The sequence below is a fragment of the Notolepis coatsorum genome, assembly GCF_963971535.1.
Source record: "Notolepis coatsorum genome assembly, chromosome: 1".
Taxonomy (NCBI): Eukaryota; Metazoa; Chordata; class Actinopteri; order Aulopiformes; family Paralepididae; genus Notolepis; species Notolepis coatsorum.
This window is the reverse complement of record NC_140165.1, coordinates 52,314,531-52,333,105: the sequence shown is the minus strand read 5'-3', so window position 1 is coordinate 52,333,105 and position 18,575 is coordinate 52,314,531. Positions and strand designations below refer to the sequence as shown.

The following is an 18,575-nucleotide window of genomic DNA, read 5'->3' as shown; positions in this document are numbered from 1 at the left end:
GCCTGTCTGTCTGCTCTCTGTCTCACCTGCTCCAGCAGCTGTCTGTCTGTCTGTCTGCCTCTCTGTCTCACCTGCTCCAGCAGCTGTCTGTCTGCCTCTCTGTCTCACCTGCTCCAGCAGCTGTCTGTCTGCCTCTCTGTCTCACCTGCTCCAGCAGCTGTCTCAGCCTGTCTGTCTGCTCTCTGTCTCACCTGCTCCAGCAGCTGTCTCAGCCTGTCTGTCTGTCTGCTCTCTGTCTCACCTGCTCCAGCAGCTGTCTCAGCCTGTCTGTCTGTCTGCTCTCTGTCTCACCTGCTCCAGCAGCTGTCTCAGCCTGTCTGTCTGTCTGCTCTCTGTCTCACCTGCTCCAGCAGCTGTCTCAGCCTGTCTGTCTGCTCTCTGTCTCACCTGCTCCAGCAGCTGTCTCAGCCTGTCTGTCTGCCTCTCTGTCTCACCTGCTCCAGCAGCTGTCTCAGCCTGTCTGTCTGCCTCTCTGTCTCACCTGCTCCAGCAGCTGTCTCAGCCTGTCTGTCTGTCTGCTCTCTGTCTCACCTGCTCCAGCAGCTGTCTCAGCCTGTCTGTCTGTCTGCTCTCTGTCTCACCTGCTCCAGCAGCTGTCTCAGCCTGTCTGTCTGCCTCTCTGTCTCACCTGCTCCAGCAGCTGTCTCAGCCTGTCTGTCTGCTCTCTGTCTCACCTGCTCCAGCAGCTGTCTCAGCCGGTCTGTCTGCCTCTCTGTCTCACCTGCTCCAGCAGCTGTCTCTGTCTGTCTGTCTGTCTGCCTCTCTGTCTCACCTGCTCCAGCAGCTGTCTCTGTCTGTCTGTCTGCTCTCTGTCTCACCTGCTCCAGCAGCTGTCTGTCTGTCTGCTCTCTGTCTCACCTGCTCCAGCAGCTGTCTCTGTCTGTCTGTCTGTCTGCTCTCTGTCTCACCTGCTCCAGCAGCTGTCTCAGCCTGTCTGTCTGTCTGTCTGTCTGTCTGCCTCTCTGTCTCACCTGCTCCAGCAGCTGTCTCAGCCTGTCTCAGCCTGTCTGTCTGCTCTCTGTCTCAGCCTGTCTGTCTGCTCTCTGTCTCACCTGCTCCAGCAGCTGTCTCAGTCTGTGGAGCTGGCTCTCCAGCTGCTTGTTGTGGTCCTCCAGGATCTGCATGCGCGCCTCCAGACGGCCCTTGTGTTGCCGCAGCAGCTTGGCCTCGGCGATGAGCTCGGCGTCCCGGGGGCTCTGGGGGGAGATGGGCATCATCTCGGGGGGCGAGGGCAGCGGGGACAGGCCCTTGCGGTCGTGGGCCTTCTTCAGGCGGTCGTATTCCGCCTGGAGCTTCCTGGAGGGGGGGGGGGGGAGAGAGAGAGAGACTCATTACGAGTACTCATTTAATTTCAAACCTTTATTTATACAGGTAAAAATCTCATTGAGACAGTAATTTACAAGAGCGACCTGATCCACCAAAACAAACACAACAAATACATAAAACAAGTTCCAGACAAATACAAGACAAGTAACTCAACAAAAAATCTAAGAGGCTCAAATCTAGATCAATTAATCTGTTAACAGCACTGGTACAAACAATGTGTGTATGTACTGTGTGCATCTACATGTGTGTCTGTGTGCGCACACATCAGTACACACACATACACACACACACTCAACTCTTTATTATAAATAGACACACTCAACTCTTTATTATAAATAGACAATGAAAACAAATGTAAACAAATGTAATTATGAGAGCTGTGTGTGTGAGAGAGAGAAAGATGGATGTGGGTGACGTCTGTATGACGTGTGTGTGTATGTGTCTTTGTGTGTGTCTATGTATGTATGCGTGTGTGTGTGTGTGTGTGTGAAAGGATGCATGTGCATGTGTATGTCTGTGTGTGTGAAATGATGCGTGTATGTGTCTGTGCATGTGCATGTCTGTGTGTATCTGTGTGTGTGTGTGCATGTGCATGTCTGTGTGTATCTGTGCATGCATGTGTGTGTGTGTGTGTGTGTGTGTGTGTGTGCATGTGTATGTCTGTGTGTGTGAAATGATGCGTGTATGCGTCTGTGCATGTGTGTGTGTGTGTGCTGACCTGTTCTCTTGCTCCAGGTCTCCGAGGACTCTCTCCAGCTCTCCCTTCTCCTCCGTCTCCATGGAGATGAGGATCTGGGCGGGGCTCCGAGGCTGGCTGAGAGGAGAGCCTTGGTTTAGAGACTGGCAGTAGTGCTGGATCAGCAGGTGTTCATCATCACTGGAGAATCACACACACACAGACACACACACACACACACACACACGCACGCACACACACAAGGAGAAGAGGAAAACAATATTGTCAGTTAGCAATGAGAGTACAGTTTCCATCAAACATCACAATGCAAAATAATAAAAGACCAAATTCCAAAACACAGCAGAGAAAGAGAGAGGAGTCGACGATCACATCTTGTCAAATAATTCAGCGTTTTTGTCCTGAAAGCTACATTTTGTTCTATGCTCCACGAGTTTAACGAAGCCTCATCTAAAGTGAGTTTTCACATCCTGTATAGTGAAACGGAATGACTCATAAACTAATGTGGGTTACAATTTCCCCAAGAGCAGACTCTGTAGAATCTGTCATCATACGGCACAAGTACAGTATGGACTCCGTAATGCTGTCAAACAGCGACCTCTCTGCAAAAGAGGTGTGTCTTGGTACTGCGCTTTGTTTAAAAAAAGATTTATTTGGTTTGATTGAATTCTGTAGGGGTTCCTATTCCTGGCCCCCGCCTCAATACAAACATCTCCCCCTAAACCCACTAAAATCCAGATTCATACCCCTCGACACTCCACTAAACGCCAGCGGCCATCAGGCTCCACAACAGTGGGCATGGACCACGGTTGTGGAGCGCTTATTGTTGCTAGGTTACGATCGCCGGGTCATCTGCGTTATTAGTACAAATGGGTCGTATATCACTGGGTTGTCAGACACCGCAAGAATCAGCCTCTCCTCTGCCATGTTTGTTGATCTTTTTAGTCCCGCCACTTCCTCGATTTTGATTGGTGGGTCGAAAAAAGTGACATTGATGAGCTGCGCTCCTCTCCAAATGTTGAACAATTTTCTACTCGAGGCGCCCAGAGCACTCCGCCAAAAAAATGCTAGCCGCCGAGAGCGCTAAAACGCGAGGCGTGGCGCTGGGAAGAGGAGCGCTCCTAGCGCGTCTTTACCATAGAAATGAACGGCAGAAAGGCGCTGGCAGCTCAAAAAACACTTTCTGTGGACACAGCGCCGGCCCTAAGTGTGTCTGACTCTTAACCACCAAAACCTGCAACGTATGATGTGCATCACGCCACCTAGGACACCTTGTGAAAACTGCACCTTGTGTATACTGTTTACTTTTACTCATAGTATATATTCACAATCAAATTCTTTATTGTCATATTTATTGTAACATATAATATAACCAATAGGGCATACAGACTAGGGATGGGTACCTTTCACATTTGAACCGATACCGGTACCGGTACCTGTGAATCGATACCGGTACCCAACGGTACCTTTTTTCGGTACTTTAGTCTCAAGAAATTTAATTTACCTACCTCAGTCGTAAAAAAAAATCCAAACTTCAAATAACTCATCTGCACCTTTGTTTAGACTTTGTTTCTTTTTCCTCATATTTTTATATTCAGATCAAATTCTATTGCCTATATTTATGTCTTTCTACTTTTACCCTGCCCATACCTATACATCCTATACACCCCCTCCCCCAAGGAGATCAATAAAGGAATATCTTATCTTATCTCTTAAATCCAACCCACACATCAAAACAAAACAAAGAAATGTAACTAAAGTGCGGTACCAAGAGGGGCTCTTTGGCCGAGAGCTCGCTGTTTGACGGCATTCCGGAGTCTACCTTTAAGATCAGCTGGTGTTGATCTGTAGATGGAGCTAGTTGGGAAATATTTTGGTAAAAGATGTCTTTGTATATATATACAAAAATAAATAGTTCGGAAACGATCGATTGTGCCCCTGTATTTCTGAAATAGCAGAATGTATTTCTGTAGGCTCCGCAAGATCTAGAAAGTCATGAAATTAGCAACAACCGTGTAAAATTCAAGTAAAAACGCTTTCACGTCTCCGTGGAAACCGCTGCTGTGGTTGACCCAGGTCGTGAAATGGAGAAGAGTAATGTACACCTAGTTTTTTCCCCCCTCCATTTGTTTACATTTAGTTCTGACAAGAAATAAACAACATGGCCGCCCGATTTGCAAACTTGTCGTTTGTTCTCTCTTCCTCTGTTCCGTTTTCAAGAGTTGCTGTTTTTCTCTCCTTCACTGTGCAAAAATAACCTACAGAATACACACATAATCTATAGCCTGAATTGTTTGTTTTCTTCTAAATAATACAACAATACTTATTACTAATACAACATAAAGTATTACCATAATATGGTTTACAGGGTATGCTTACAGTATATACACTATATAACATATTTTTGTAAATATCTATCACTATATCTATATACAAAAGAGTTTACCAGAACCAGAATTGAGAGGGTCACGGTGAGGGAGGGGCTAATTCAAACAGCAGGCCAATCAGTGAGTTAGAAGGGGGGGGGGGGGGGGGGGGAACAACACAAGAAGCGGGTCTCACATGCTCTCATTGGGTGAGATACTGTCATTCAGATAAGAGCCATTACGGTTCTCCATTTCTGCTAACCTGTAGAGAACATAACAGAAGACACAAACAAGGTAGCGGTCAGTCCCCAGGCCACACCATGCCCTGCCTGTACAGCTCTCCCACCTGCCACACCCCTTGTTATACAACTATGGACCAGTATGAACAAATGTGTGGGTATATAGTTGTGTACAGTCGAGTATTCTTAGTTTGATTATTGGATTATTGTATATTAGAGCTCGTCTTGTGTGCGTGTGTGTGTCTGTGTGTGTATGTGTGTCAGTGTGTGTACTAGGTTGAGGCAACAGTTGCTACTCAAGCATTCTCTCTAACCAATCAAGACACCCCCCGTATAGAACCCCCACCCCGTATAGAACCCCCACCGTATAGAACCCCCATCCCATATAGAACCCCCACCCCATATAGAACCCCCACTGTATAGAACCCCCACCCGATATAGAACCCCCACCCCGTATAGAACCCCCACCCCATATAGAACCCCCACCCCGTATAGAACCCCCACCCCGTATAGAACCCCCACCCATATAGAACCCCCACCGTATAGAACCCCCACCCCATATAGAACCCCCACCCCATATAGAACCCCCACCCCATATAGAACCCCCCACCGTATAGAACCCCCACCCCATATAGAACCCCCACCCCATATAGAACCCCCACCGTATAGAACCCCCACCCCATATAGAACCCCCACCATATAGAACCCCCACCGTATAGAACCCCCACCGTATAGAACCCCCACCCCATAGAGCCCCCACCGTATAGAACCCCCACCCCATATAGAACCCCCACCCCGTAAAGAACCCCCACCGTATAGAACCCCCACCCCATATAGAACCCCACCCCCGTATAGAACCCCCACCGATATAGACAGTCTCGTCTCCTGGGCTGTTGTTGACTGACCGACTAAACGGCTGACTGACTGATGGATCTTTCCCGCCGCTTCTTGTCCCTTGGCAGTAAAGTCTTTCTCACAGCTGTATCCACGGGAGGTTGTTAGACGAAACAACCGCAGCTCATTGTGAGCGTCTACCAAAGTACCCCCCCCCCCCCCCCCCAAATCTTTTCCTGGCTGATGTAGAACGATATATAAAAAAGGGGCATTTGGACAATTCCCCCCCCCCCCCCTCCCCTATCTGCCAACATGGCTGCCTGTAACCGTTGGTAACCACTCGAAAACATTTATAATTTCTGCGCAGTAGGTAAAACAGGTTCACAAGATAAGACACCAAATTATTAAGTTTTTGCTGATATCTTCATCATAGATCAATCAATACATGGCATTTTGTGAAAGGCCTCTTATTAGGAGAGAAAGGATTCACTTGGAGGTCCGCTCTCCTCCAGGTGACGCCACCTGGTTATTGAGTTGGCAGGTTTTACGTCCGATTATCACACGTCCTCATAGGATTCAGGTCAAAACAAATCAGTGAAATGCCCCTTTAAAAACAGCATTTAGACCATATGTCACTAAAGAAAACAATGTACATCTTAAGGATCTTTGCCAGTTTGGCAGCTCTTTGAGACTTTTTAATACCTTGTAAGGCCTTAAATTGAGAATTATGAATTTAATACTTTGTAAGACTTTGAACAGGCATCTCTGATTTATTAGCCGTCATGCATTGAATCAGTCAAATTCAATGGGTTGAGATGGCAGTAACCACACCGTTGAAGAGTTAGCGTTTAGTTCAGTTTGGTTTTATTTGACCAAATGGAGCACCGGACGCCTTTTCAAGATTCTTGTACCGTGAGCGGAACAGGATGTCGAAATGAAAGGAATTCAAAATGTGTGTGGAACTGCCTGTTTGGGCCTAAATCCATCCTTAAAAGAACACGCCAACATTTTGGGAAATTAGCTTATCCTCTTCTCCAGAGAGAGACAAGAAGATAGATACCAGTATCTGGCTGCACGTTAGCCTAGCTTAGCACAATGAATGGAAGCGGACATAGCCGGTTAGCCTAGGCATTGTCCAACTAACACCTCTCTCCCGAAGGCTAACCGGCACTGTCCGCTTCCATTCATTGTGCTAAGCTAGGCTAACATGCAGCCAGATAGCTTTCTACTGAACGCACAGAGAGTAAACTGGTATCTATCTTCTTGTCTCTCTCTGGAGAAGACGGTAAGCTAATTTCCCAAAATGTTGGCGTGTTCTTTTAAGGATGGATTTAGGCCCAAACAGGCAGTTCCACACAATACCAAGAAGAAGTCTGCTTCTCATAGGGATCTTTTCAGAGCTCAGTGGTCTTGAAGATGTGACAGACGGTGCTCCATTGGTTCAAGAAGTCCTGTAGTGTGAGTCCAGCCTCGAGGAGGCAGTGTGAGCACTAATAGTTTCATCCCCGAAATTAAACACACACAGATGTGTGGAAAAACAAGTCACAACCGGGGGTTAAACCTGTGTCGCTATCAACACCTTGTGACGCTTTTCAACGCACCCGTATGTGTTTAGCGAGGCGCGACACGCCTTGTTTCAGTGTAACATCAGCCAAAGCAGTGTGCTGCCTTGACGTGTGAGTCAAGCTACAAAGGCGGGTTCTGACATTTCATTCTGCCCGTACGCCTTATTAGTGGCCACCGTACAGCCGCTGTGTGTATCCGTGTTGTGCATCAGTGAGGTGAGTTAGAAGGCGCTGTGGGCTGTGTGTGGGACGCAGGACGGCCGCTGATCTTACCGGCTGGCGTAGTGCTCGATGCGAGTGTGTGTGTCGTCGTGAGACAGCTGAGGGGACGATCCAGGTCTAGAGAGAGAGAGAGAGAGACAAAGACAGAAGAGAAAAAGAGACAGAGACAAGATGGAGATAAAGAGAGGGAGAGAGAAAGAGTGGTAGACAGAGAGAAAAGAGCCATTAATCAAACTGTCAAACACTATCCAGTCCAGCACGTCCTCTCCCATACATCCTGAGCCCACAGAGTCCAGCTGTGAACACGGCAACACGGTTAGCCATGTCTGTGAGTTAAAGCCCTCACCTCCTCTCTCACCTCCTCTCACCTCCTCTAACGGAGTCCTCTCACCTCCTCTCACCTCCTCTAACGGAGTCCTCTCACCTCCTCTAACAGAGTCCTCTCACCTCCTCTAACGGAGTCCTCTCACCTCCTCTAACGGAGTCCTCTCACCTCCTCTAACGGAGTCCTCTCACCTCCTCTAACGGAGTCCTCTCACCTCCTCTCACCTCCTCTAACGGAGTCCTCTCACCTCCTCTCACCTCCTCTAACGGAGTCCTCTCACCTCCTCTAACAGAGTCCTCTCACCTCCTCTAACGGAGTCCTCTCACCTCCTCTAACGGAGTCCTCTCACCTCCTCTAACGGAGTCATCTCACCTCCTCTAACGGAGTCCTCTCACCTCCTCTAACGGAGTCCTCTCACCTCCTCTAACGGAGTCCTCTCACCTCCTCTAACGGAGTCCTCTCACCTCCTCTCTCACCTCCTCTAACAGAGTCCTCTCACCTCCTCTAACGGAGTCCTCTCACCTCCTCTCTCACCTCCTCTAACGGAGTCCTCTCACCTCCTCTAACGGAGTCCTCTCACCTCCTCTCTCACCTCCTCTCTCACCTGCTCTAACGGAGTCCTCTCACCTCCTCTCTCACCTCCTCTAACGGAGTCCTCTCACCTCCTCTAACGGAGTCCTCTCACCTCCTCTCTCACCTCCTCTAACGGAGTCCTCTCACCTCCTCTCTCACCTCCTCTAACAGAGTCCTCTCACCTCCTCTAACGGAGTCCTCTCACCTCCTCTCTCACCTCCTCTAACGGAGTCCTCTCACCTCCTCTCTCACCTCCTCTAACGGAGTCCTCTCACCTCCTCTAACAGAGTCCTCTCACCTCCTCTCTCACCTCCTCTAACGGAGTCCTCTCACCTCCTCTAACGGAGTCCTCTCACCTCCTCTCTCACCTCCTCTAACAGAGTCCTCTCACCTCCTCTAACGGAGTCCTCTCACCTCCTCTCTCACCTCCTCTAACGGAGTCCTCTCACCTCCTCTAACGGAGTCCTCTCACCTCCTCTCTCACCTCCTCTAACAGAGTCCTCTCACCTCCTCTAACAGAGTCCTCTCACCTCCTCTCTCACCTCCTCTAACAGAGTCCTCTCACCTCCTCTAACAGAGTCCTCTCACCTCCTCTCTCACCTCCTCTAACGGAGTCCTCTCACCTCCTCTAACGGAGTCCTCTCACCTCCTCTAACAGAGTCCTCTCACCTCCTCTCTCACCTCATCTAACGGAGTCCTCTCACCTCCTCTAACGGAGTCCTCTCACCTCCTCTCACCTCCTCTCTCACCTCCTCTAACGGAGTCCTCTCACCTCCTCTCACACCTCCTCTAACGGAGTCCTCTCACCTCCTCTCTCACCTCCTCTAACGGAATCCTCGCACCTCCTCTCTCACCTCCTCTCTCACATCCTCTCTCACATAGCGCCATCAGCACCCATCAAGCAAGGGTCAAGGTTAGCGGATGAAACATTATTACACACATGATAAAAATGTGTCTCTTTCATGTAAAACAATTGTCACATCCTTGATTGTCGCTTTTGAGATGGAGAGAGATAGATAGATAAGATAGATAAGATAGATAAGATAGATAAGATAGATAGATAGATAGATAGATAGATAGATAGATAGATAGATAGATAGATAGATAGATGAACAATGAACAATAATTCTTATAATTAGTCATTAGGTTGAAAAGGACCAGTATTACATGTTTTTATTTTTATTGAAGGAACATCATTTCAATACCATTTCAAACACTTACGTTCCAGTATTTTAAATCGTATGTCTTCTCATTTGTAAACTGCAACAAAAATCAACCTCCTGAACTGAAAGTGAACCCAGACCTGTATCTTCTTGTAGAGAGTGGAGCTCACAGTACTAGCTATAATATAAATTACAAATGACAACACATTACATTATATAAGTTATACTATATTAAGTTATAATATACATTCCAGGTTATAATATTACATTATATAAAAGTCATAATATGTTATAAGTTATAATATATTATATAACCTATAATATAAGTTGTAATATACATTATAAGTAGGGATGCTCGATATTGGCTTTTTTACCGATATCAACCGATATACCGATATTGTCCAACTCTTAATTTCCGATACCGATATCAACCGATATATGCAGGGTTCACAACATTATGCATACTTTTGACAATAAATAAAATCAGGGTAAATAAAGGTTATAGAAGATTTTTTTTTGAAAACCGATAGATATTTTCCGATATCACATTTTAATGCCGATATCGGCCGATAATATCGGACATCCCTAATTATAAGCTATAATATATTATACGTTATAAGTCCCAGGTCAGGTCAAGTCTTCACTGAAGCCTCCTGACACTCTCCTTCCCCAGCAGGAAACATTCATTCTTTTATTTTATTTAGTTTTAAGAGTTAAAGCTCAAATGAAGGGTCCACATCCCAGAGGCAGCGGGTTGGTGGTTCTGATGTTACATGAGCCGCAGACGACACAGAGGGCGGTGAGACCCAGACCCAGAGGGACACAAACACACACTGGGAGAATGGGGATGGGAGGGGGGGGGGGGGGTGCGTGTGAGTGTGCATGTGTGTGTGTTGTAGTACTCGAGTCCAGGACTAATTTTCAGGACTCGTGGCTCGTCTTGAGCATTGACTGCAATCGGACTCGGAAGGTGCAGACTGGGACTCGGACTTGTTAATTGATCAATAGTTATTTTAGGGCTGACCCCTATTAGTCGACTAATCGGTCGAAAGGAGCTGTAGTCGACTGCCAACCTCTTAGTTGAATACAACAACAACAACAACAACAACAATTATAATTTTTTTATTTTTATATCATTCTTTCCAAAAGAAAAGAGGCCTAGAAGTGTGGCTAACGCTAATGGCACGCATACCAGAGGCTAACTGCATAAGAAAACAGGCACAGAGGCACTGAAAGAGGATTTCACCCATCTAATGAACACACTAGACTAGACAAATATCAAGATGTATCCATCAGTGGACCAATTGCATGCTTTTGCAGAGGACAAGAAGCCTTCAGTCGACTCCTTCAGACATTAAGCACCCCCACAGCCCAAATGGAATGATAAAAAAAAAAAAAAATAATAATATTATACTTTTTTTTTCATAGTCGACTAATAGTAGACTATCGGCAAATTTCGTCCAATCATAGTCGACAATCCAAATCCTTAGTCGGGGACAGCCCTAAGTTATTTATTTAATAAAAAAAAAATTGTAATAGGCCCTAATCATTTGGCATACGATATTGATGGCTAGTGCATTTGTTTAGCTATTGTGTCACAAAGTAAATAAACTCCCTTTGAAATGGTGACCGCTGTGTCATTTATGTTTAATGTAGACCTTTTTGTATTTATTCGTACGTCAGCTCTTTGACTGCCAGAGTGGAGTGGACTCAACCTTGATGACTTGGACTTGGACTATAGGGTAATGGGGACTCGACTCTGGCTCTTCTTTGGTGACTCGGACGTGGACTCGAACACTGGGGACTCGAGACTCGACCTTGAGATTTAGTGACTCGACTACAACACTGGTATACGTATGTGTATCTGTGTGTGTGTATACGTATGTGATTGATTGATTGAAAACGTTGTTAACAGATTGCAGAATGGGTACAATACAGTACAGCTCAAATACAACAACTGCTAAGAGGATGAAGACCAGAAAAAGACTTTCATCTTGTTTACATAAGGGTCCTCCATTTTCAATTCATCAAGACATTTAGAGACATACAAATATACAGTACTATGTAATGTGTGTGTGTGTGTGTATATATACGTACACACACACACATTACATAGTACTGTATATTTGTATGTCTCTAAATGTCTAAATTGTGTGTCAATATGTTTCCTCTCGTCTCTCCAACCAATCACAGCGGAGACATTAGAACGACACATTAACATGTCTGCAAACAGCAACTTCGGATGCCTGTACACACGGCGAGCGTACATGTCGCTGATGTCTTGGCTGTGATTGGTCCGAGCGTTGGTACAGTAGTATACTGTATTTGCTGTCCGGTACAAAGCAAGGTAACAGCTTGGCACACCTATTATCCCACACGGCATCGCTACGCTACAACTGGCCGGGGGTGAATTTGAGCTGGCTGATTGCTAGCTGGTGTTAACCAATGGTGTTGCAGTGCAAGGCGGGACATAATGGCAAGGAGTGTGACAGGCTGTTGACGGGTGACGTCAAAATGTTGAGCTGAGTAGACTTGCTTGCAGTGTGAACATAATGGTAAAAGAAAAAAGAATGTCTGCATGCTTGCATGTGTGTGTGAGTGAGTGAGGTACTCACGCATGATCTACAGGCCAGAAGTTGATCAGAGTGACGGGACTGAAAGACAAAGAAATGGGAGATGATGACAGGAAATGGGAGGAGCCTACACAGCAAAGCATGATGGGAACTGCAGCATGACGAGCAGCAGGGACGGGGGGGGGGGGGGGGTGTTGACAAACAAACATGTAGCAAGACATGAGTGACAGTGCACAGATATGCACGCACACACACACACTCTCACACACACACAACAGGCTGTCACTGTCAATTTGATCTAAAGTGACTAATTAAAATAAATACACATAATAAATAGATAATATGGCAATATGAGATACATATTACATGCAGACAAATGTATAAATAAGACACAGCTTTTCAAACACACAAGTACACACTCTTTAGTACAAAGAGGCAATGAGTGTATTTTTAAGATTTATGTATAGGAAGCAGGGTTTCCGTTAGAAAAAATTGTTGCCGGTCTCCGTGTCCTGCAAGATTTCAATCTACCGGACAAATGGGATCAATTCCGGTCAGAGTTTATTGAGCTTAAAAACAATTGATAGGCAGGCTATATAAAGAATGACATCCTCAAGGCATGTAGATTTATAATATTTTAACTTAAAACTAGGCTACTTTTGCGTATACAGTCATTATATTCCAAATCAAATAAGTCCAGAGACTCCGTGCTGCTGCTGACTTTAAATTAAATACAGCAGTGTGTTATAATCACATTTTTATGAGCTAATGAATTCCGTTATATTGGACATTTGTATTAATTATATCAAGCGAATAATTTGGCAGAGAGAGACGGCAACATTATCGTGAAATATAAACGTTACGTGATGACTATTATATCTCCGCCTCCCAGTCCCAACGAAGAACACTCCAATAGTATGCAACTGCAGAGCCGCAGAGCCAGCGGCGCTCTCAGGTCCGGTCTGGGGACCGCTCAGCAGCGCCACCCACCCAACAACTGAATTGCCAATGGCTGAATTGGAGTATTGCACTGTGCGCGCACAACTGTCAGCTCTGCGGCTCTGCAGTTGCATGCTTCTCGCAAATCTAGCTCCCACTGCCAAACCAAATGAATCTCGACATCGCTTCACCAATAGTCGTTATCAGAACACTACACACATATCATAATAGAACACACATCGTTGTCATTATTAGACCTGCTTGGTGAAGCAACAATGAAACAAATGTAACTATTTTAATACAATTCAAATTGTGCTTAGAGGGAATTATTTTCACGGACATTATGACCGGAGAGATTTAAATATGTCGGACTTCAACAGATTTTGCCGGTCAAAAACCGGTAATTACCGGACAACGGAAACCCTGATAGGAAGTGTGTGTGTCTGAATGTGTGTGTGTGTGTGTGTGTGTGTCTGTCTGTGTGTGTGTCTGAATGTAATAGGGATCTCAAGAACTGGATCCGAATCGAAACCGGTTTCACTTGGTTGATTTAAAATAATTATTAAGCCTTTTGATTCCTATCGATTCCTATTAGCGCGCTAATACAAGATGTATTCACTAATAATATCAAAACAAATACCAATTCCATCACAAAATGGATCAAACCCATCACTTGAACAAACTTTCATGAGTTGAAATCGATTGATCGTCTCGGTCTCAACACGGCACATCTCCAAGCCTTATTGATACCCAGCTCATAATAACGCTGTGAGGAGAGGCAGCAGCAGATGGAACACGGACGCTGGATGGGAAAGGCCTCTGCTTGTGTGAACAGGAGCACGACCTCAGCACCAGAGGAGAGGGACCGTGTCCAATGCATTCTACACCAGCGGGAGCTAGATGTAAGCTCCCACAAGCCTACATAAACCTGGCTAAGTGTGTGTGTGTGTGTGTGTGTGTGTGTGTGTGTGTGTGTGTGTGCGTGTGTGTGTGCGATTGTCTGAGTGCTTGGAAGTGTATGGTGTGTGTCTGTGTGTGCATATGCGTGAGATTGCATTTGTGTCTGGTGTGTGTGTATGCGTGAGGTTGCCTGTGTGTCTGGTGTGTGTGTGTGTGTATGCGTGAGGTTGCCTTTGTGTGTGTGTGTGTGCACAACATCAAACATACTTAATGTTGCTACTGTGCATTAATTAGATCCTTAGGTATTTTACTGGCAGGATGTTTGCACAGGGGGGACGGGGTTAAGAGGAGGCTGTGTCAGTGTGTGTGTGTGTGTCTAGATAAGTGTTTATAAGAGGAGCAGGTAGGGAGGAGAGGTCTGTGCGTGTGTGGTGTGAGAAAGAGAGAGAGATAGCGAAAGAGTGTGTGTGTGTGTGTGTGTGTGTGTGTGTGTGTGTGTGTGTGTGTGTGTGTGTGTGAAGCATCAAACATATATGATGTTGATACAGTAATTAAAATGTGCTGTATGTGCACCATGGGTACAGACAGGTATAGAATAAACTGGGCCAAGGACAAGCTGGTAACACACACACACACACACACACACACACACACACACACACACACACACACACACTTAAGAGGTGATTCAATTTAAGGAGCATGTCTGTATTTGTGTCTTTACTATTGATCAAGTGGTGTGTGTGTGTGTGCGCGCGTTTTTGCATGTGTTGTGTACACTGTGTGTGTGTGTGTGTGTGTGTGTGTGTGTGTGGTTTTGCATGTGTTGTGTACACTGTGTGTGTGTGTGGTTTTGCATGTGTTGTGTACACTGTGTGTGTGTGTGTGTGTGTGTGTGTGTGTCTAAATGCTTGCATATTTATATATAGCCGAGTATGCGGATGACTTTGTGACTGTGTGTATAATACATGTTTCTTCATGTCATTGAAGCAGACTCGTATTATAGTGCTATTTGCCTAATTGTGCTCTATGTATCAACCAGTCAACAGAGGCCGCGCACTGAATGCGTGTTGTCTCATATCTTTATATTCAGAGTTAATTATATTGTGTTTACACTGTTTATTTTTTCTCGTATTTTTATATTCAGATGTAATTTTATTGCCTATATTTATGTCTTACTACTATTACCCTGCCCATAGCCATACCTCCCCCCTCCCTCATTCTGCCTGTAACACCGGAAAGGCAGGATAACACTGTTCCACTCCTACTTGTTTACAAGATCCAGTCATAAAGACACCAAATTATTAAATTAGTAACTATGAAGCTGCGTCTTTAATATGAAACCAAATACCACCGGCCCTGGTTGTGTGGCAGTTAAACGTGTTATTCTATTCTACAAGGGGATCAATAAAGGAATATCTTATCTTATATCTACACATATCAACCATCGTCTCTTCTAACATGGAGGTCATTCTAAACTTCACTGAAAGGTCTCTATTAAGCACATAGGTCACTGAAGGTCTCTATTAAGCACACAGGTCACTGAAGGTCTCTATTAAGCACACAGGTCACTGAAGGTCTCTATTAAGCACACAGGTCACTGAAAGGTCTCTATTAACCCCTTAGCCCCTTATTAGCCCGACGGGCCCTGTACCGGGCCGAGATAAATTTCACTTCATAAATAGATCAATACAGTCCGTATGCGTTTCTTTTTCAAATGTAGCCAAGATTAAAGACCCTAACCCTATGAAAACATCAGTCAAAGTGTATATGACATTACAAAAATCTCGGCGCATCGGAAACCGGCGGATATAGACGTGAGGAAATGACGCAGTCATTCGTGTTTGTAGTCCTAAGAGGGAGGAGACCCAGGGCTTTCGATTTTCATAAAACTACACTACCTAGCTCACTCCAGCCCCTGTAAAATTGTATGGCCATAAAATAGAACGTAGTTCGTTTCTTTACCTTTCTGTGAACAAGAAGAAAAAAAAGCGCCTCAATCAGATGAATATTCTGGTCTGTGGACATTAATAAACCATTGAAGTGTGTGTGTGTGTGTGTGTGTGTGTGTGTGTGTGTGTGTGTGTGTGTGTGTGTGTGTGTGTGTGTGTGTGTGTGTGTGTGTGTGTGTGTGTGTGTGTGTGTGTGTGTGTGTGTGTGTGTGTGTGTGTGTGTGTGTGTGTGTGTGTGTGTGTGTGTACTAACGTCTCCATATTGTCTCCCTCCAGGATGGTTTGGACAGGCAGGTATCCCATACGAGGGTGTTTGGCAAAGTAGCGCTTGGTCCGGAACTTGTTCTTCAGAACCTTGGCAAAGTCCCTCACATCCTCCCCTGATGTAGTCTGGGGGGGAGGGAGGGAGAGAGGGAGAGAGGGAGAGAGGGAGAGAAGGAGAGAGAGAGAGAGAAGGAGAAGGAGAGAGAGAGAAGGAGGAGAAGAAAAAGATTAATCTAATGAAGTTCTAAATAGTCAGTGTTTTCAGACTGGATACAACCTTTTCCTTTAACCTTCATCTGTCCAGAGGAAGGTTTTCTGGGCGGGTACAAGCATTTGGCTGCTGAATGGAATAGAGGCCTTGCACAGAATGTTTGTGTCTCTCTCTTCCAACATGGCTGCCTATAACCATTGGTAAATGTCTCGTTTTTGTGCAGTGGTAGAGTAGATAAAACATTGGAAAGGCATAACACTATTTGTGACTTGTTTACAAGATCCAGTAATAAGACGCCAAATTGATTACATTTGTTGATATATACTTCATGTATCAACACAAAGCAACCGTTGTTTTGCACACAAACAATAGTTTCTTCCAACATGGGAGGACAAATGAGCATTCTAAAGGCCTCTAACCCTTTCACTGCCGCACTACCAAGCGGTTAACCCTTTCACTGCGACAATACACAGAAGGTTAACCCTTTCACTGCCACACAATGGCAGGTTAACCCTTTCATTGCCACACTACAGAAGGTTAACCCTTTACTATCACACTACTGACGGTTACCCGTCGGTAGTGTGATAGTAAAGGGTTAACTTTTTGTAGTGTGGCAGTGAAAGGGTTATCAAGACACACACACACACATTTTAATACTTTATTTGGTTCCACAAATTATATTTCATAAACAGGGAATCAAATGTATCGGGCCAAGCAGCACTGAACACTTAAGGGTACACATAGCACCTCCTTCTCCACGTGGCTAAGCTGCCAATAATAGCTGAGACAGAGCAATATTTGGCAATTTTTTTGTCTTTTCTTTTAGACATTGCAGCAATTCTCAGACCGGTCATGGTGCATTTGTGTATATGGCCAAGACTTCCGAACACAAGTACACTATATCTACACCTATACCCAAGGTCAGCCATCACACTGAGCAGTGGTTGGTATTTGATATACGTGTCCCGGAAGGCCTGGTCCATGTACAGATCAAAAGGTACAGCCTACTTCTATGACCAGCACCTCTCTCCGTGGCTGGTGTCAACAAAAACAACGTCCGGTGTATTTGGTATGTTAGCAAAAACATCGTTGGTAAGGCCAAACCACTCTGGTTTCACTCTGGCATGTTTGTACATTGCTGCACTAGATGGCAGCAACAGAGATTCACGTACCGGGGTACAGTACTCCACCATGGGGTATTGCATCTTGTGACCCTTGGCCACCCGACCAGAGAAGAAGCAGCTTTGGCAGATGTCATAGTTGAAATGTTTCAGACTCCGGTACCTGAGAGAGCGAGAGAGAGAGAGAGAGAGAGAGAGAGCGAGCGATAGAGCGAGAGAGGGGGGGATATATAGAGAGGGGGGGATAGAGAGAGAGGGGGGAGAGAGAGGGGGAGAGATATAGGGGAGGGAGAGAGAGAGAGAGAGAGAGATAGAGAGGGGGGAGATATATAGAGAGAGGGGGGGGATAGAGAGAGGGGGAGAGAGAGAGAGAGAGAGAGGGGGGGGGGAAGATATATAGAGAGAGGGGGAGAGAGAGAGAGAGAGGGGGGAGATATATAGAGAGAGGGGGGGATAGAGAGAGGGGGAGAGAGAGAGAGAGAGGGGGGGGAGAGAGAGAGAGAGAGGGGGGGGATAGAGAGGGGGAGAGAGAGAGATCGAGAGAGGAGATATAGAGAGAGAGAGGGGGGGAGATATAGAGAGAGAGAGAGAGAGAGAGAGAGAGAGAGAGAGAGAGAGAGAGAGAGAGAGAGAGAGAGAGAGAGAGAGAGAGAGAGAGAGAGAGAGAGAGAGAGAGAGAGAGAGAGAGAGAGAGAGAGAGAGAGAGAGAGAGAGAGAGAGAGAGAGAGAGAGAGAGAGATCAGTCAGAGGGCATTCCAGGTGTTGGAAGCTTCAAAGAAAAAGGCAGTTTTTCATAGTTCAGAGCAAACTCCAGGAACTCTAAAAGAAGGGATTTACAAATAAACAAATACCAATGATAGTTACGCCTTTCAACCAGAGAAGGCCATCCAACCTTTTCATAAAGGACACAGTGGTGGATATCATACCCGTCACCAGTAATATCGGAGGGCAGAATGATGAAAAAGAAAAGCTCTTGTTTTCAACGAGCGAGTACATCGTTCATCTCCCCCGTCTCACACTGCTTAAAACAGGAGCATCGTAGTGAAATCAGACGATTCATAAATGTAAAAAAAATAAATAAACTACTTCTGCTGTTAAACCCCCATCATCAACAGTGCATAAAGACTCACGTCTGCTTAAAGCATGCATAAACCACATGCACGGACCACACTAATTAACACGAGGGAGGCACGCACACACACACACACAGCCCTCTGTGTGTATTCAATGGGAAAAGCGCAAGGGCTATTTATTTACATAACATTATCTGGTCATTTAATTTGGGCTGCTACTTGAGCACAAGCTGCA

At 45.6% G+C, this 18,575-nt stretch overlaps 1 protein-coding gene across 3 annotated transcripts in view; it reads right to left on the bottom strand.

Annotated features, from left to right (window-relative positions):
• LOC311242490 (dystrophin-like) overlaps positions 1–18,575 on the bottom strand; it is a 105,152-nt gene that overhangs the window by 13,158 nt on the left and 73,419 nt on the right. For 2 of the 3 annotated variants that reach the window (XM_084331453.1, XM_084331451.1), the window contains exons 11-17: positions 17,319–17,430; positions 15,925–16,061; positions 11,923–11,961; positions 7,298–7,363; positions 4,583–4,648; positions 2,045–2,203; positions 1,053–1,296 (exon numbers count right to left, since the gene is read on the bottom strand). In XM_084331453.1, coding sequence (XP_084187579.1) covers positions 1,053–1,296; positions 2,045–2,203; positions 4,583–4,648; positions 7,298–7,363; positions 11,923–11,961; positions 15,925–16,061; positions 17,319–17,430 — 823 coding nt within the window. The remainder of the gene's footprint in view (positions 1–1,052; positions 1,297–2,044; positions 2,204–4,582; positions 4,649–7,297; positions 7,364–11,922; positions 11,962–15,924; positions 16,062–17,318; positions 17,431–18,575) is intronic. The other variant, XM_084331452.1, reaches the window with a different exon arrangement.